Source organism: Pelmatolapia mariae, linkage group LG7 (genome assembly GCF_036321145.2).
Source record: "Pelmatolapia mariae isolate MD_Pm_ZW linkage group LG7, Pm_UMD_F_2, whole genome shotgun sequence".
NCBI classification, from domain to species: domain Eukaryota; kingdom Metazoa; phylum Chordata; class Actinopteri; order Cichliformes; family Cichlidae; genus Pelmatolapia; species Pelmatolapia mariae.
Window position 1 is genome coordinate 62,567,737 of NC_086233.1, and position 20,778 is coordinate 62,588,514.

Genomic DNA, 20,778 nt, shown 5'->3' on the forward strand with positions numbered 1-20,778 from the left:
TTCACATGAGAAACTGGGACTACCGTGGAGTCCCAACTTCAGAGTACCAATAAGCTTATAAAGACATAATAATATTTATTTTAAGTTTAGCTTATTGGCGCTCAAAACAATATCAGGCATCAGTATTTTCCTGGGTATGGGTGTTTTTTAAATTGCGGTATTACAACAACCTTACTGTCAACATTCTAACTGTTTCCTACGGAGCCCCTCTGATGACATGGTCCAAAAAATAAATAAATTGTGGCCACAAAATACTACTTCGTGCCCTCGAAATAGGTTAACGTGCCCACGAAATGCTAATTTGTGGGCACGAATTGGGTATAACGTGGCAACGAATTACGCATTTGTGGCAACGAAATAGTATAACGTGCGCACATCATATTGATACAATTCCTGGACAGCTGCGTAGAGACATAAGCATAATATTAGGCTAAACCTATACACCATGGACAGAGACAGTATGAATGAGTTTTATTTTAGGCTGGGAATGAGCTACAAATGCATTTTGAAAAGCCTGCAATGCAAGGAACCATTATTACGGAGAGACATTTAAACAGGATATTGAGAGCCAAGTTGCTTTACAGACGTAAGTACGACCTGGACGCCAGGATAGATTTTATTGTCAACCAACTGCAAGGGCCTGGGAAGGATCACGGTTATCGGTCAAGTGTTTCGTGCCCACAAATTAGCATTTCGTGCCCACGAAGTAGTATTTTGTGGCCACAATTTATTTATTTTTTGGACCATGTCATCAGAGGGGCTCCGTAGTTTCCTGCCCACGTTTCAGATCACAAATACCCGAAAAGGAAAGCAAATTCTGTTTTCACACTAAAATAGACCCAAATATGGCAAAGTAATATTATTTGAAAATATGCATTAATCTGACTGTTGTACAGTTAATTCCCCTGAGCACAAATACTTTATGCAGTAATCTATTACTTCACAAAATCTGAGGTGTTGTTTGAATGTTTATATTTGAAGTGGTACAGTTATTATTGTCATAACTTATTGTCTCCATAACAGAGAGAGATGCCACTGGGATGTATCTGTACTATTATGATGTCATACCTTCTTAAAGACGCAGTTCCTTTATTAGCCACAGTAATCTTTGACTTTTCTGGTGGGGAAACTGCACGCAGGAGACAAGTGACCTCACACAGCAGACAAAAAAAACCTAAGCGAGCATTAAGAAAAAGCAGAGAGCGAAAAAGGGAAGTTTCTCACCAGCGGATGTGTGAACTCTGGGGCATGGTCGTTCTTATCTGTTATGGTAATGGTAGCAGTGGTTGTTCCTGTTAGGCCCACCTCACTTCCTGCCATGTCCTTGGCCATGATCTCTAACTCGTATGTTGTGGTTGGCAGGGTCTGGAAAATAAATACACAGTGAGACACAGAAAAATGTTCAGAAGTATGCAGAAGATATAAGAATATTGTTGACAATCTATACCTACCTCTACCTGAATATTCAAGAAACTATGAGTAATAACACCACGAGGTTAACGAGGAGCCATTTAAGTTGCTACATTGTTTCTGTCAGAGAAAAGCTAACAATTTTAACATCACTGTAAGGTCCTTTATATGCACCTTCCTGCTCAGACACAAGTGTTAAAAGCTCCAGTAAACACTCGCTGCATCTCTAATGAAAGGTCAAGAGCACACATTATGTTTTTTCGCGCATCCTCCACTGTGCTCTCAGCCGTGCGTGAAAAGACTATTTTTGTCCCTCTCATTAGTGAAATTATACTTCACACTGTGTTTGAAGTATTGCCTTGCTTTTAGAATCTCCACTCCAACGTTTCTGGCTATTTTTGTTGATTAGATGTTGTAGTTTAAAGAATGAGTCGATGATTAAACCCCAAACTGAGTGCACTTTAATTCAGCCTTAAAACTCAAATTAAGTCCTTCACAAGCTAGCGAGATGGCTGTGGCCTTGGTTATAAAGCAGACCTCCTGAAAACAAACCAAAATAAGACACTTAATCCATTTGTGACCTGCCAGCATCTTCAATCTATACAACAATTGGAGAAATATAGCTTATAGATAGAGCGAGGGGGAGTGACATTCATAATGATCAGAGCAGCAACAATAATTCATTGAAATAATTCATGTCTAACAGAAATGTTAACTCCAGTGTATAAATAGCAGGGAGAAGGGGCTGGTAAAGCCAACTTTTATTTATTCGCTGCAGTGTTTTTGCTCCACTGGAGGTGTTAACTGTCACATGCTTAATAAACTTCATCCATCTGTCTGAGTGAAAACGCTGGTGGAGCGATCCTGCACTGTAGAGTCACCTCACTGTGCCCCGGTACAGAAACGGATGGATGGACACCCTGGAACGTACTTAGACGCAAATTATGTAACTGTCCCAATATTTGCTATTTTGTATCTAAAAAAGAAACCCATCATTCATCATTGGGGTCTTTTTCCTTCTTATACTTGTCTCTGTTTTGTTTCTGTTTTGGGGTCATATAGAGAAAAATGGCTTTTCGTTTTTCGACACGTTCAGTTCATCCTGTTAAAGTTCAAACTGAGAATCCCAATGGTGATTTAAGTTGGATGTGGCATTGCCGTCGGCGCCAGGTGGGCTGCTCTGGATATTTCAGAAACTGCTGATCTGCTGGGAGTTTTCCCCACACAGCCACCTCTACGGTTTATAGGGAACGGTCAGAAAAAGAGACAAATATCCAGCGAGTGGCAGCTCTCTGGGTTTAAATGCCTTGTGTCAGATGTCAGAGCAGAATGGCTGGTTTGAGTTGATAGGAATGCAGAAGTAACTCACATAACCTGCTATTACAACCAACTAAGGTTTGGAGAAGAGCATCTCTGAAAGCATAACATATTGGACCATGAGGTAGATGGGCTACAGTGCTCCCATCCTCTGACGGATGCTTCCAGCAGCATAATGAACCCTGTCACAAAGCTCACATGATCTCATACTGGTTTCTTCAGCATGACAATAAATTCACTGTACTCAAATTTCCTCCACAGTTAACTGATCCCAGGAGAGGACTGTTGACGTGTAGCAGTTCTGAATGCAAAAGGGGGTCCAAACTAGTACTGTTGTACCTAATAAACTGTCTGACACATTCTCTCCAGTTGCATTAATAATCTGAACATCCTTTAACCACCTATGTATCTGATCATGCCCCTGATCTTTAAATGTTTGGAGACGTGACCTTGTTAGTGAGAAAGTTATTGTTTATGGACAAAGGCCTGTGACCTGATATTACCCAGCCTGCACGCACACACACACACACACACACACACACACACACACACACACACACACACACACACACACCCCTCCTGTGCTCTGCTCACTGTCAAACTGAGTGGCAGCAGCAGTTGTCAGTGTGTGCATGTATGTGTACCTTAGCCTGTTCATTGGAGATATTGCTCTAATCAATTTCATCTGAGACAGGCAGGGAGAGATCATTGGCTACACACCTTCAGGCTCATTTTAATTATCGCATCAACCAGAATTTAGCATAAGGAACTGCAGACTGAGCTAAATAGCAAATCTGACACACACACACACACACACACACACACACACACACACACACACACACACACACACACACACACACAGATATCATCAAAAAGGCCGTTCTCCCAACTGCCTGACTTAAATGACCCTGTTGAAGGAGGCCACCAAACCATGGAGGGATGCATTTTATGATCCCCGAGTGCGAGAAGATCATAGCACCTCTTATTAGAAGTAGATTTCAGCAAAACAAGGTCAAAATTAATTTCTGCCAATTCTAAACTCAGTTTAAACAAATTAATTTTCAGCGTGCAGCAGGTGAACGGTGGAAGCTACTACTTATTCACATTTTTTCACATGTTACATTTTTCAAGAAAATTCTGCTTTTACAGTCATCAACTATATTTTTATTACATGTTTATATCAACAGCTTTCACACCATCTTAACTTTTTATGTTTTAGTATGTTGCAACAATCAATACTTTTTTATACATATAGAGCTTTTGCCTTAAATTTTGTACATCATATATTGTACATGTGCCTCATTAAATTATTTTCTATTATTATTTCTATTCTTTCTTCAAGTTATTATATACACACACTACACTTATTATAAAGATAAACTACTATTTAATTTTAAGCCGATTCCACTCTTAGATTATATCACTGGATAATTTAAATGGTTATTTCTGCCTAATTTTCCCATAAAGACAACACGTATTTTTGATTAGTGATGCTTATTAATTCTTATCAGCGCCATATTTCCCACATTTCCTTACATCAGACAGAGTGAAATACACGTTTTTGTTTCAAACTTATATTGATTTTAAAAACAATGTTCAGTGTTGAACATTTAAATAGCTGGGATGACTACGTACTTTACTCTAAAACATTAAAAATAAAACATGTAAATGCTAAATTAACCCAAAAAGCTGTTTTTATATTGGGTTTCAACACGTTCTCATCCCAACACATAACATACCGACGCAATGTGACTGACTCTGTATGTTACGCGTTCCAAGGCGTAAGAATCTATAAATGTGAGGTTATGGCTAAGGTTAGGGCTACATTAGAAAGCTGCTTTTAACAATCCAGAGCGTCTCACAAGGACGTGGAAGGGTACCTTTGGCGTTACTATGTCCCGCCTCGGGCCGTGACAGATGGTCGGTATGTTGCGCGTTGGGAATGAGAATGCTCTGTGGGTTTATGTGCAGATGACCAGCCGAGAAGCCAGTACAGACTCCAGACATCAACTCCATTCATTCAAGAAGCTGCTGCGTGGTAGACTGTGGGTGCAAAGGCAAGACAGTAAACAGGTGTTTCTATCAATAGTTTGTCAGACATGGTGGGTGACAGCTCCGCCCCTCACAACCAGCTCCTGTTCGATCAAACGCGAGCAGGCAGATGGTGCTCCGTGAACCTGTGAGTTTATTAAACCCTTGCACACAACCACATGTGAATACACACATGCTGGCTTCAAAACACACAGACGCATCCACACCTGAGCACAGACGTATACTTTTGCCCTCCAGCTGGAGAAGAGCAAGGCTCTGGGATACCTGCAGTCTCAGTGGTGTCTAAACACATTCAGCGTGGCCTCCTCTGGCGACTGACAACGTCTTAATGAGTATTTCCTGAGTCTCAACTCAATTATAAACTCCCTGGCAGTATCTGGCCAGGAAAAGATGTTCACATTCACTCTGGGCGAGAGTTACAGCGAAAGGGAATTTTCCCTCCAGGTGTCAGAAAACTTCCACTGGCAGCATGCTGATTGAGATACTCCTCTCAGTTAGCTTCTTAATTTTTCAGCCTCTTGTTAATCCGTCTGGAAACACTCAATTAAACTTCTGAGCAGCAATGCTGCCATAGTCCATCAAAAAAGTTACTTTTCCCCTGGGTATTTCACTTTGCAAAGTCGAGTCGCGGTGTGGTTAATTGCACTAACCGCCTGTGTAAGAAGCCATGGGGTTTTGCTGAGTTATGTTATAACAAACTTAATAAAAAATAAGGGCATTTGTGTTTGGTTGAATATTTCTTTGATGTAATGTCGCCCATTATATGAAACTTGGGCACATCCATTTGTTTCTGGTACTACGGCTCACTCCAAATAATGCTGCAACTGGCTTTGCAGAGAACCAGCTTGAAGTTGCCCTTTGGCACAGGCCCTACCTGGATCAGTCAGGGATTATATGCTTAGAGCAGACACCAAGTGACCGCTGCTCACAGGTGCTGCTAATAAGATACCAATCAGCCACCTGATTGTCAGCACCTGTGCTACCAGAAGCTCAGAGTCAGAAGCAGAATAAGCAAGTTGGCAAAATTTTCACGGGTGCAACCCACATGCTCATCTCTGCTGCTCAACCCACAAATAGTTCATATTTTATTCTTAATATTCTATTCTACTTGAATCTGCTTGGTATGTTTTTCCTCATTTGTATTTAAGGAGAAATGGCAGTGTGTTACTAGAACCATGATTTCCCTGATCGGACCTCCCCAAGGGATTAACAAAGGTCTATTCTATTCTATTCTATTCTATAGTCTTGTTACAAGTAATGAACCAAATGCAAATTTCCTCACATTTTGTGATTGGTTTATATTATTTGTACATTACATATCACTAATTAGCAGTTATCTGTGTCTCTGTGTCTCTGTCATGCAGTCCTATAGTCTCGATTCTCCTTTTCTAACTAAGCTATTCTAACATTAGCTTCAGCAAATACTAACACATATAGATATAACATAACAATGAACTTCATGTGTAGGAAACTGCACTCCTGGCAGTGCAACATAAAATCATGGGATCATATCCTGTTAACCAATAACCGCTGTATAAATTACTACGAGTCTTTAAATAGACAATTCAGTGTTTAATGAGCAGGTTGGTCTTATTTTTAGTTCAGGTTGACTGAAAGGCAGATATATTTTTGTCAAGCGCTGCTGAGTTTTATTTAGAAATGTCAAATGAAACGTCTGCTGAACTCTTGAACTATTAGAAGAATGGACGCCAGAATGAGAGAAATTCCTTTATTCATATGAAGAATGGCACCGTCTTCTTCTCTATGTACAGTATAATGATTTTTGTAAAACATAAGTGGGAGGAAAAACTAGGAATCCACAGGTGATTTCATTGAGCGATTGCGGTGGCGAAAGATGACGTAAAACCGAACAAAGAACTAATGAAGTCGAGCGCACCGAATGATATGACGGGCCTCGTTTCAGCGACATCTGATCTGGGAATGACATTTCAGGCCATCGCATTCTACCTTGAAAGGATTTTTTTATCAAAGCCTCTCAAGTAAGGCCACAAAGCAGGGAGAAAAGAAAGGATGAGAAGAACAGAGCGGTGGAGAGACAGACAGAGAAATGATGGGGATAAGCGAGGAAAGGATGAGAACAGAATGAGAGAAAGAGAGCAGTCTGACATCTGAGACACCACATTAACTCTCTGAAAAGGTGTGATATTATAATCAAATTGGCAGTGGGCTCTTTGTTCTCCTCTGGCCCTTCGGTAGTGCTCACTCACAGCACCGAACCACTGGCTATTCTTCTGGCCTCTTTTCAAATGCTTAGTGAAATGATGACAGGCATAAAAAGGCTTAGGAAAAAAAAGTTAACGTGAGTTATATAAAACTCCGCTAGTGACAGAATTTCTACCGGAGCAACATTATTCCTCTCACCTTTACTTCATTGTGCTTCACATTTTTTGTGGTGGAGAGCAAATTTTAAGAAAGGCGTGGGGGGCAAACTCCAACGTTTCTTTTGTCCTTGATATTGAAAAGACGGCATAATTATATAATTATCAAACGGTGCTTTTTTAAGGTCTACAGAAAATGTCTGATCTTTGCCTGAAGAACTTTTATTTTCTGCTAGTTGCACTAGGCAGGCTGTTTTCAGCACCTATAGTAAATAACAACAACAAAGAAATGCATACCTTTATGATTGTGCTGTATCATCTCTCACTATCAAGCCTTACTACCTCAGAGTATGAGTATCCATACTGATATTTGTGACGCTTGGGGAGCACAAGCTTTACCTCACAGAGACAATAATAAGCAAGATTAGAATATATATTTTATTTTATTTGTACAGGTTAAAAGCAAAAAGCTTGAAAATCACTCTTGTACTTTTTCTTAATTCCTGCCACTCAAATCAAAGCGTGCACGTTGTCTTACATACAGCAGGTTACAATGCTGCCGTCTCAGTCTAGTAGACGTATTTCCGGATGTTTGATGCAGTTATAACTTTTAGCAGTAACTGGAGTGCAAACACATTGTCTATCTGCCTCAAAATCAACTCAACAAATGCCGGCAACCTCCTGCACTCCACCCCTGTAGACACATGATTAATCACTTTGACAACAGTTAATTACAGTATGATGGAAGACACTTGAGGCTCTTATCTGGGCCACTTGAACCTGCACAAGTGTTTCTTTCTGTTTCTTTCATCAGCCTCTTATGCATTTTTAGCATCCACAACAGAATCATGTAGGTGTCGGTGGCAGTGTGGCTACCTCTTTGATAAATCTTCTTTTCTTTTCTTGTTATTATTATAAAGAGATTTTGCAGCTTCTTGTGTGTTTGATCAAAATAGTTACGTGGGCTTGTTCATGTAAAGGCCAGAGAGAGAACATTTAGCTGCACGTGTGTTATTAGGTGATAAACTTCAGGATAAGAACTCCATTAAAAATAATAGATCCATGCATCCATTATGTACTTCATGTGCATCTTCTACACAAAGTATATTCACACAAGACCACAATTATATCAACTATCCTCTGCAACCAGTCTGGTATTGCTAGCATTGAATTTTGGCTAACAGCATTAGCGTTCACATTGTTCCCAGGAGACTACAGTACTTGCACATCTGCTGATAGTTCACGCTTCAGGATACTGTTTGCTGACCTTCTGAGTTTGCAGTTGACTTATGGTCATTATTATGGCATGATTTAATTCACAAATATAGAAAAATATTTTTTATAATCTTCAATAGTCTTTTAATTTAAAGGAAGCAGCCTGTACACACTGTACATGTGCCCACTTAGCCAATGCAGTAATCCATCCAGTAATGGCTCCATTTGACTTTATGCATGTTGAAATGAAACTTAAGCAAATTCTACATAGATGGAAATTTAATGATTGGGCATTAATTGTTTTTAAGTCATACATATGCAGGACAAAATGGTCTTGATGTGCGAACGTGATGAATGTGAAATATCCAGAGATAGATGCTCTCTGTGACATTGAAAAATGTTCTTCTCTCTCTTAGGAATACATGAAGCCCTAAAGTATTTTCTCAAAAGGTTTAATCATCTGAAGTCGTTGCCCACGTGCTACATCTTTCTCTCCACCAGCACTGCAGTGTATATCTATATAAAGATGGGGAAAGTAGCCTGTTTTTAGCACACAGATTATACAGATGCATCACTTAACCAAATATTTTACTTGACTTTGTAAAATTTTCGAATTCGTAGGCACCATCGATCAGTTATACATGAGAAATAGAGGGTATTCTCATGTATAACTGGGTAACTCATAAAGCACTGAAGTAAAGGAGTGACTAACAGCTGCTATAAAAACTTTTTTTCCTTCTCGGTTGTTCCCATTTGGGACACCTCTGTGTCAAAAAAGATGAATCCATGAGAAATGACTGACCGAGCTTTTCAGCCACAGGCCTGGGAGCGTGTTGGGTCTCTCTCTCTCGCAAAGCTCTGATAGTAACTGACAAATCCTACGACAACTTCTTTGGTTAAAGTTGCTCAACAGCTTTTCAGTAAATAACAATAATAATCCTGGAAGCTCTAACCAATAGCACGATGTGGTGGCAGCAGGTGATACTGAGAAGATGCAGTGCCATCAATAACATGTCTCATTATTTCTTTCTCTTCTGCACCAATTTCCAAATCTGCTGACTTCTTCCCACCATCAAACAGAAAATTCAAGTTTTAGGATCACAGATTTGTTCCAGCAGAGGTGATCGGGCACATTTTTCAGAGCTCCAAGTGCAAATGGACACAGTGAGAGTTATTGAATGATCGAACAGCTGCACAGGAAACAGTCCAGAGGTGAATATGTCTCATCTGACTCATCTACGACCTGAATATATCTTATCCACTATACCATCATTTTATTTTCTTTATTTAGACACACCTTGTTATAAGATCTAGTTTCCAAGCACCTGCACTGTAAAAATATTAAACCTTGTGTAAATACGCAAGCATAAAATAGATCTCAGCCTGCAACAGCAGTTAAATGAAGTCAGGTGACAGCAGTGCAACACACATCACGCATAAAACGCATAAAAAAAGCAAGAAGACGTGGTGGGTTACGCTGGATCTTGATGGTTAGACAAGAATAAAAGGACAGAGACGAATAAAGGAAACAAAGTTCAAATGATCTCCTCCTAAATCAACAATTTCAGGGCTGAGTACATGTAGTCCATATCAACAAACAGCTGCAGTGAATATGTGTGAGTTCACTTTAGCATGTTCTCATTCACCCAAAGGGACTGAAGAATACTAAAAGAAAAGATTTTGTTCATAAAAGTTATGTGTGGAAGATTAAATATGTAAATGGGCAAATGCCCAAAATGGCTAAAACATAATTTCATTGATCTGACAGAAGTGCAACTCCTAATTTTCTTTCAGGAAGCAAGCCCAAGGCATAAAAATGCAAGTTAATCATCTTAAATGCCTTTCAGACTTTGGTAAGCAGTCCAGTAAGGCACCAAAAACCATCTTCTTGTTTCTTATCTCCTGTAGCTACTTACATTCTGTGAGATTTATCAGAAAGAGGCCAAAGTCTATTTATGAGAGTAGTAACAAAAATAGATAGGCTTGTGGCCCCTTGACAATTATATCATGTTAATTACAAAAGGAAGGATTTGTTAGTGAAGCAAAAATATACTTTCTCTGTGAGCAGTGTGTCATGAAGCAATGTGTATCTGAAATGGGTTTTATATTCCCCAACGTGAGAATATAACAACCTCTGCTGTACTCGTTGTTGGCTCGTTGCTGTTTACCAGTCCTATCAGGTACTAGAGATGTCTCTGTTTGGCTCAGTGCGGGTTGTAAAAAACAAAACAACCTGATTATCCTGGATTTTGTTTTATGAGGATAACACAACAAGTAAATACTGATTCTCATCAAGTGAAAAAATCTGCAGGTTTTACTCACTTTGTTGGCCAAACAGTGATGCCCGCTATTCAAAGTAACCTCCTCAAGCAGCTCAGAATACCCACTCGGCACCCATATCATCATATAATCAGAGGATTAAGTAAATTTAAGTGGATTCAGCGTCACCTTTTCGTCACTTCTTCCAAACTATAGGGTCAGTGAGCACACAGCAAAGGTAGAGTTGAGCAATACAGTGTCAGTAATGAAAACGAACCAATGGGCTGCTGTCAGTGTTGGAAGGCTGGTGCACAGCAGCCATTCAATTGACCAGTTGGACCAAAAGTGTGTCAGCTCACTGGGAAAATGCCCAGTATGCCAGATTACCAGTCCAGACGTGGTTGTTTCAAAGGTCTCAGCACTGACCTGCAAGTGCATGAACCTAAAAAGTTTAACTTTTGATCTCTCAAAAAGACATCTTCAACTCCAGTGTCCCTCGCAGGGCTCCGTAATGTCAGAGTCATGGCTGAATGTGTTTCTGTGTTACTGTATCAACATAATAAAATGATGGTGGAGAAAATATGTTTCGTAAAGTTTACCGGAGAATTCGGTGCATTACGATACAAAGGCGGAGAAGTGCTGCCCTTGACAAACTGAGATTGAATAATTTGATGAGAATGTTTGGCATTCAAAATAAACAGACTTTGAACTTTGGCTTTCACTGTGCTATGTAGTTTATACATGTACTGTACTTTAGATTAGTGATCTGAAGTTTCTCTTTAAACACCGAGAAGCTTCTGTAGCTTTTGGAAGAAGCACATTTGATTCAAATTCTTTCAGGAAGTGTTTACTGAAAGAGCTGAGATGCAGCTGCATCATGAGTTCACTAAATCAAAGCCGAGCTTTTGGGGTTTTTTCCCTCCGGTGGCTGATCAAGGTTGCACGAGGCCAAAAACAGCATCACACACAAGATTAAAAATTAGACTCTATGACAGGATTACACTGTCTGTGTGATCTATGTCCAAATACTACTTTGGACATATGGACTTAACAAATACAAGTATCTGCCCACCATCATTTCAGCTCGTTTCTACTGAGAACAAAATGATCTAAGTTCAAATAATTCAACTGGAAAGAAACTCGACAAAACAGAGAGCAATTCAACATGCATTCGAGTGAAACAAGCTTCAATTTTCCCCCCATGCTCGACGCTCTAAGGACTGTCGAGAGTTCTGTATTTGTCTCCTCCTTTTTACTATCCTTGAATTTCATCTGTCCCCTTTTTGAATGCTCTTCCAAACTAAGCTTTTGTCAGATTATGCCTCTTTTCTTTTGGGTCTGCAGATACACTGTTAGCTTCAAATCATTGCAATGAAAACATCATGAATTCTCAAAGGTATATACAGGTGTATATGCAGTTACCCTAATGCTCAAAGGTTTGAGGCGACTTCAGCAATCACTCGTGTGGTTCGGTGATATGTTGTGTTACACAATGTTACACAATGTTTACTGTGTAAAATACCTAAATGGTCATAAGAAAACCATTTTCAAATTATGTTACCACAGTCACAAATGGCACAAAACACAACCAAACAAAAAAAGGAAAACTAATAGTTAAATAGTCAAAGTGCATTTGTTCTAATGCTTCAAACTGTGTGATACCATCTACAGAACAACTCAGCTCTGAACCAAACAGGAAGGGAAGGTGAGCACAAGAGTGCATTTGGGAACAGATGACAACTGGTAACCAAACACGATGATACGAGTAAAATGTATACAGGCTCATAAATCCATAATTCATTCATAAAAGGACAAAACATATCAAATGTTCAAACTGACATGGAGCCTTACCACATGTACAAGCTGTCACATGCACAGACTCTATACAATCAGACTTTTGAACCGAGCATTGATAACAAGCTGCCAAGGTCCCTCTTCTCTTTAGTCCGGAGGATGCGCTGTGCATATTTTCCAAAAAGAATTTCAAATTTTGATTCATCTGACCACAGAACAGTTTTCCACTTTGCCTCGGGCCATTTTAAATGAGGTTTGGCCCACAGAAGAAGGTGGCCTTTTCTAAGTCACGGCAACATATAACTTCTTCTTTGCATGATATTTCTTTTACCTCCATTTGTGGACAGCGAGAGAGCGATTTCTGGAAGTGATTCTGAGCCCACTCAGTGATGTTACCAAAGTCACAAAATGCCACCCTGTCTTCAGATTCTCTGAGTCTTTTGATACTGTTGTGTATTGTAGATGATGAGATATTCAAAGTCTGAAATTGTTCCACAAGTTTGCAGGCTGGTGAACTTCTGCCTATCTTTACTTCAGAGAAACTCTCTAAGATGCTCTTTTTAATAGCCAATTATGTTATTGATCTGTTGCCAGTTAACATAATTAGTTGCTAAATGTTCCTCCAGCTGTTTCCTTTTAATACCACTTACTTTTCCAGCCTTCTGTTGCCTCGTCCCAACATTTTTTAGATGTGTTGTTGCCCTCTAATTCAAAATGAGCAAATATTTTTGGTGAAATAGAAAAATACCTCATTTTAAACATTTGATATGCTCTCTATGTCCAGAAATGAGGGTTTATAAGATTTACAAATCACTGCATTCTGTTTATTTAAAATATTTTTCTTTGTAAAAAGATACTGGAGAACACCTTGACTGAGACATTTGTTCACTATTATGAGGGATTGAAATAACATAAAATGTCTCACATATAGCTATCACTCAGTTTGCATGGTACATGCCATTAGCAGTGTCATGCCATAATCACCACTTTATCAGAGTTAGTTTGCTCCTGCATAATATTCAGTAAGTTGAAAAAAGAAGCAGTTTGCTGGCATCCTGCTCATAACTGAGCAGCCACCGGGTCTCAGCCTTATTGACCTGCACAGGTCAAAGTGCACATCAGACTAATCTAACTCAACGTAAAGGTCTGCTTTGCTGTGACTGTAGAACAACATGCAGCTGGAAGGTCTGACAGAGGTGGAGGCAGGTGATCCACCGTGTTCACCCTTAAAGGTAAGAGCTGAAAGAAGAAGACGTCAATGACTGTACTACAAACTTCTGTTCTCTCAGCAGCTGATGTAAAGTGTGCATTCTTATGATTGTTTGCTGCCAGCATCCATGCTTTTGCAAATGACAGTATTTGTGTTATGCTGAGATTGTTCGAAAAATGTCAGTTCTTTCCTGAAAGTACAGTTTCTGAAACTGCCAACTTTTAAAATGCTGACACACCGAGTCTACATACAAGATACGACTATGGGTAATATCTCATTAGTAGCCTCCATATAACAAATGTCCTGCAATATACTGCCAATCTGTCGATATTTTACTTCCATAGGCAAAACACAGGCTGCACTGATCTCCCATCCCTCAAGACTATGACACTGACAAAGTGGGTATCCAGGACATATGGATGGATGTATAGGTCGATGGACAGATGGATGGACAGATGGAACAGCAATAAATTGTTTAATAAATTTCAATCTCTAAGGAGACACAGATCTGCAAATAAACGGATTCTTTTTTAAGAACAAAAGGACAAAATGATGCGAGTGAAACCAGATGGCTGAGTCGTCATTGCTCATTTGCAATGACCACTAACAGAGATTTAACCTTTCTATTTTTTTCTTATATTCTCCATTTTGAATGCATCAAAATAACTGCAAAATTCACACAGCTTCTCTCTCAGCACCTCTTTGATACTCTCGCCTTTCCGTTTTTTGGCTTATAAGGTGTACGTATTGATTTGTTCTTGCATTTCAGCATTAACCATATTTATCCTGCTTCATCAGGCCAATTAGTAGCAAGATGATAAGCTGTTGCAGCACCAGTGTCCCTCAGCTCTCTCTGATGAGTGTGGGGCTAATTGGGGTCAAGGTTGGGTTTAAGGCTGTGGTGAGTTAGAGCAGAAAGCACAAACCGGGGCTAATCTAATCAGGTGCACCATCAGACCGCAGTCTAATCACGTCATTTAGTAAGCACTTAGATGTATATTAGGAACAGAAATAGTCTCTCATTGCCACACAGTCCTGCACTCAGAGTGGATCATGCACTGTGTGTGTCTGTGTGTGTGTGTGTGTGTGTGTGTACATAAGTGTAAATGTGAGTGACAGTGTGTTCGTGTTAAGTGTAAACATAACCATGATGCCTGCCACCATCGGAAATATCAAAGACCCATCTGGGAAGCATGCGTGCACATTTGTGTGTGTGTGTGTGTGTGTGTGTGTGTGTGTGTGTGTGTGTGTGCGCGCAGCAGTCGCAGATCCTTCAGTATAGAACCCAGGTGTTCCTGTTTAAGTGTTAATTAGATTAGTTTAGATCAAACGGGGTGCCATTCATTGGAGAGTGGAGGTGGCAGGGCCATCCCGCCAGGGAGCCAGCTCCAAATACTCCTCGTCTCCTACCAATTAGGATCAATTAATCATTCGCTGGACTCACTTGATTGGTTTGCATGAACTTCATATAAATTTAATAAGGGGAGTATATGATATGGCGAGAGAGTAAGAGACTATGAAACATGATGATGACTCACAGATGTTGATTATCTTATAAAAATAGCAGATAGCAAAGTATGGACAAAATCTGATCAGTGGTGATATTGCTAAATTATTATGACTGCATGTCATCTGGCCACCCTCTGGAGAAAACTCATTTCTGCCGCTTGTATCCGCTTGTATTTCTTTGGGTCACTGCCATGACCCAATCACCAGCCTCAGTAGCCGGGGATCGTGTCTACCTACACAAACTTCCACCATGGTTAGTTTCCATTGGTTGCATCAACAAATTTCCCACGTGTGGGACTAATAAAGGTTATCTTATCTTATTTTACTTCATTGAACTCTATAAACATTCAACAAAACAAAACTAGCCAAGTGTCTCTGTTTCAGCAAGCAAAAAAAAACCCTGAAGACCAGGAACAGGGAGACACAGATCACTGGTACCACACATCAATTCCACATCAAGTAGCAGCTACTGATGTGGAGTTTTCTGTAGTGCACAACAGGGAGTGGCAACAGATGTTTGCTTAAACCCTTTAAATGTGGGTATGTTCTTTTTTTTATCACTCTGCCATTACTAACATCATGACATTACACTTTGGGGAGAGAGTCTGTAGCAGTCATTTGCTAACTTTGCAAATGAAAGCCTGTGGGGACACAAAACAAACACAAACTATATATATCCAGTGATGCAGCCTGCATCAATACACTCGTGTGTTTCTTGACAATCAAGATTTCTGCAGTGAACGAGGTTACACATCTATACCATCCAACAGCTGTGACCAATCTTAATCATATAATGCCTGCTGTTTATGCCTGTTTACAATGCTTACGTTAACAAAAGCAGTGCTCTTTCCCTTTGTCTCTGGGACTGCAGCAGGTTGTGCTCCAACGGAAAGTTAGTAAATTTATAGCCAATTATAGTGAAATTGGAAGCTGATCAGGTCAAATTCAAAAATAAACTGCTGTGTTTAAAGTAATTAATTCAGTGGTCAATACATAACAGATATTCAGTAGTAAACATACGCGTTTACACTTTGAACCAAAGTTACTACTTTTATTTTTTTATCTTTTGACATTTTTGTTGATATCCGCATCGTTACAGATTCTTGCAGCCAGTGTAGTTAAATAATGAATAGTTCAGAGTTTCAGTTGACTTCAGTTACAGCATACTGAGAACCAGCATATCTGTTTCCCTGCTGACCTTTGCTTGCTTGTTTGCTTCACAAACCCAACATTACACAGTTGCACAGCCATCTGAACCATCAAGGCTGACATAAAAAGACTGCCAGACTAAAGGCCATTACAGTCCATGGCCTTAAAACTGCAAAGGTGTTTCTGGAAAGCTGCTGGACAACAAGACAGCAGCAATGGTGCTGACCAAAGGTGACTATGACGAGTAGGTGGAGCTACTATCTGCCAGAAATAATAGATTTAACACCAGAGCCAAATATATTGAACTTGTATCAAAAAGATGGCTTTTAATGTGGATTGTGTCATCTTACTGTTTGTTTTTGTCTTTGCCTTTCTACTGAAGCACTTCTTTATTAGGGAATAAGGAATTCGGTGGCATGACCACACACTGAGCGCTTAAATCTGTGTGCTGACTGAAGTCTGTTTTGCCACATCTCTCCAAGGAGGGTTCAAAGTGGAAAAGAAATACAACTGGCAGTATAGAAGAGTGTAAGAGTTTTACCATTAAAACATTTTATTTTCTAACCAGGTTTTGTAGTGTGCACAAACAACTGCACTTTGTCCAGACTGGCTCAGTTTGATGAAAATTTGCTCATAAGTTGTTATTTATTTGACTAAAGTTGAAAAAATATGTTATAACGATATAATGCTGATTTAGTGGCCAGTGTAGTGCACCTTTTGGTTTTTTGACAGGGCTGTATGATGCTTTCTCACAGGCTGAGGACATGCAGTCACTAGTTATCACAATCTAAATCTGTATTCTTGAGTGATACAGGCCAGTTAAAACATTCAGAGACGAGCTCTCTTCAACCACTCGAAAAAACGTGGATGCAAATACCCTTAGAGTCCAAGTGTAGTTATCCACTGAAGTAAAAAGTGAAGGCTTTGGTAAATGTGTCACCTCCAACGTGCAAACATGTCCTTCCCTTCAGAGGACTTCAACACCATAATGCACATCTAAATGCACACTTACATTTTAACTACTGATTTTATCTACTGTTCCTTCCTTTTTTTTCCATTTTAAATCATGCTTTTTATTTGTTTTTGTTTTTTAATGTCTCTGTAAAGCACTTTGAATCACCTTGCTGTTGAATTGTGCTATATAAATAAACTTGCCTTGCCTAAAGTTGAATGTATTAATACACACAGTCGGTGTTAGCGTCTCTCCAGACTTCTGCACTTTGCACTTTTGGGGGGGCTGAACCGATCCTGTGGTTAAAACTCGATCGGCTCGCAAGATCTGTAAAATAATGATCAGGACAACAGGCTGTGTGATTTCCTAGTTGTCTGAATCGTTTGATACGTCATAGTTAGACACAGACAAAATAACTAAAAATACGCCAAACTAACCCTAATTTTATACTAGGAACCCTTCAATTTGCCTCTTTATGAATCAATTCCACCTACTGAACTCTTGATCTATTTTTGTGAAAATAATAATAATAATATGGTATTATGTCTTTTTGTCATGTGAACAAGATAGCAAAATGTCTTTTTGTTTTTAAACAATTTATTTGGAAAATAAACGACCCATTCCACATCGAAAACATTCTTCATGGCTTTCTTCCTCTTCTCAGACTAAATGTCCTTATCTCTCATGGGACAAAACAGTTGTCACATTGGCACTGTGGGGCAAATGGAGAGATCCGTCTCCCAGTGCCTGCTGAAACAAGGACAGCTTGCTTATAATTGCTGGAAAATGTCACCACAGTTGATTACCAGTGATTTGTACTGCTGCAACGGGAATCCAAATAAAATATAGAGTTGATGAGTGCATCTTTAATGAGACTCATGCATAGTAATGCAGGCATCTCATTCCACTCTATTTCCTCACCTAAATACATGCAAATTCAAGGGACAAGTCAGTGAAAACACAAGAAGCCATGCTAATGAATTAAACAGAGATAGAAGTTGTTATTATTTCAGCTAAGTGGAGCTGGTTAGTACTTTGAGCTGTCAACAAACGTCCACAGTTGTATCTGCATGCTTCGAAAAACGGACTCGAAGAAAAGAGACAAATATATGCAGCTGCCAGTTCTGTACGTGGCATGAAGATGCAGATTTATACTGAGGTTGCATAAGAAAGAAAGATTATAACTGAACGTTAAGTTCTGTGTTACTGAACTGGAAACAATACGTGGGAAGAAACAGTCATTTAATATATCAAAATAGTTAATTCTGAGGAGAAATGAACAAACAGCCACCTGACTCCTGCTGAGCAGTCATTAAGCTTCCTGGTCATAAAACAAGTAAATGATCGGTAGACTAGTGATTTCAAGTAGAATGTAATAGAATACAAATAGAGCCTAATTTCGATAGCGCTGCATGGAACCTCTCACCAGAGTTTTATGAAACAAGTAGATACTTTTCTTGCACACACACATGTTCATTTTCATATCTTAGTGAGGACATCTAATTGACATAATGTTGTCCCTAGCCGCTTACCCTAAGTCTGACCATCAAAAATGAATGTCTAACCTTAACCATAACCATAACCTAATTATAACTCGGACTCTAAAACCACATTTTAAGCCTCAAAAATGCCTTCAAGCTTGTGAGGACGGGCATTTGGTCCCCACAAGCATAGTGGCATGCCAATTTTCTGTCCTCACAAAGATGTCTAAACATGTACACATGCATAAATGCACGCACACACACAAAGGCACGTCATGTTAGGCACAATAAAGGACGTATAAAATCTTATCTGCTAAAGGTAAAAAGAATGATTCATGTCAAAGCAGCACATGGGATTATGCTTTTGCTTACAGCACAGACTGTAGCTGAGTACCTTGCACACATATTTTTAACACACACACTCACATAAGATTGCTGCATTGGTTTCAGACTTATATCAGAACACAAGGTGGTAGTCCATTTCCGTGATAGTGATCCCTTTAAGCACAGCGCTGTCTTCAACAAGCTGTTGACCTGCTATGCTTTATTTCACACTCACCTGCTTGGATTCACCAACATGTAAATCTGCTCAACTCTAAGGGTCCATCAGCATCTGCTGGGTGCAGGCGGGGAATACAGATACAGCCAGATATGTATTTAGGAAGGCTTCTCACGTCTGCCTTCTAAGAAGCAGCACAACAACTTGGCCACAGCCACAGCAGCTCCGACACTTCCATTCTTCAACTGGATTGATTCTCCCCAACCACTGGCAATCTGACTCATCAATATTCAGAATCAGACTGCCCTAAAATAGCTTCAGCCTCAGGATTTTAACCCTTCGAGTGGAGTGCTGTGATTATGATCGAGAATAAGTCAGACTCAAGTCAATTCTTGAAGATCTCACAAGGTTTTTTGAGATTTGAGTTAAACAACTAGAGTTATGTTTGTTTTTGTAAAACCACTTTAGCAGCCAAATGACATTTTTACTAAATTTGTATCTGTTTTATCTGTATTATAAAACATTTCAACATTTCAGGCTTAGATAGCAGTTGTACAGATATCCCGATCCATGATTTCATGGCATTAACTAAGATTCAAACAGACGAGTATCAACACTGAGCATGTTGCTCATGACATTAGCAAGTTAAACTTGCAAACCTCTTATTTATGCATGTTTGTATAAATGTGTGATTATAGTGTTTCCCATGAGCAAATCCAACCTGAGGTTTTAACATTTGATGAGTAGAAGATGACAAATGTTTGATGAGCAGCCTAGCTCAGATGATCATGTGACACTTTAACATGTGCCCAAACAAACCTTTTGTGAGATCATATTGTGATATCATAAAAAGGACAAAATATTGCTGGCTTCTGTCACTCTGCATCATAGAAAATAAACGTGACACTTTTTAGGAACTGCTGTAAAGCTATGGTGACAAAAGGAAGGACCCAACTTTCCCTTTGGTGACATTTAAATCTAAACGGTAATTCCAACCACAGTGGAGGCAAAATATGAAATGAAAACATTCTCATGAGTCGTGGTTTATCGAGCACAGTGTGTCTCTTCTGCTCCTTAATTAGAGTGACCAAGGCCAACATCAATTTCTGTTGCAAGCTTACAGTAATTTGACTATCGGCCAAAATGGCCACCAAATCGTTTGGCGTGGTGACACTTGTGTAAGGAGCAATTACAATCTTGTGCGCAATGACCCCAATTGATTGTGTTTGTTGTAATGAGTACATTTATAATGAACAATCTGTGTCTCTGTAGATTTTAAACAAATGATTCCTGTAGAGGAGGACGTCTACAGCTTGAGATTATACTTCTCATTTGTGCAATTTGTTAAACGGCACGATTCTGTCTTCGTTGCTATTATACAACTTTGCTGAAGTATCTGAATGTCTTACTGCGTCCGCTACAGCTCTCAGTCGTGTCAGATCTTTGAAGTGGGGCATCTCTACCTCTGACTGAGCCTACGCCTCTTCACTCAGTACATCAGAATACATTGGCATCTCAATACTGGATGACAATTTTCCACAGAGCAGCTACATGCATAATGTGTAGTTCAAACAGAAATGTTGTCCTTT

General features: G+C 39.5%; 1 protein-coding gene across 1 annotated transcript in view; it reads right to left on the minus strand.

Annotated features, from left to right (window-relative positions):
* The window catches only part of cdh13 (cadherin 13, H-cadherin (heart)), a 352,583-nt gene that overhangs the window by 72,443 nt on the left and 259,362 nt on the right, over positions 1 to 20,778 (minus strand). The window contains exon 9 of the mRNA XM_063480168.1: positions 1,225 to 1,365. Coding sequence (XP_063336238.1) covers positions 1,225 to 1,365 — 141 coding nt within the window. The remainder of the gene's footprint in view (positions 1 to 1,224; positions 1,366 to 20,778) is intronic.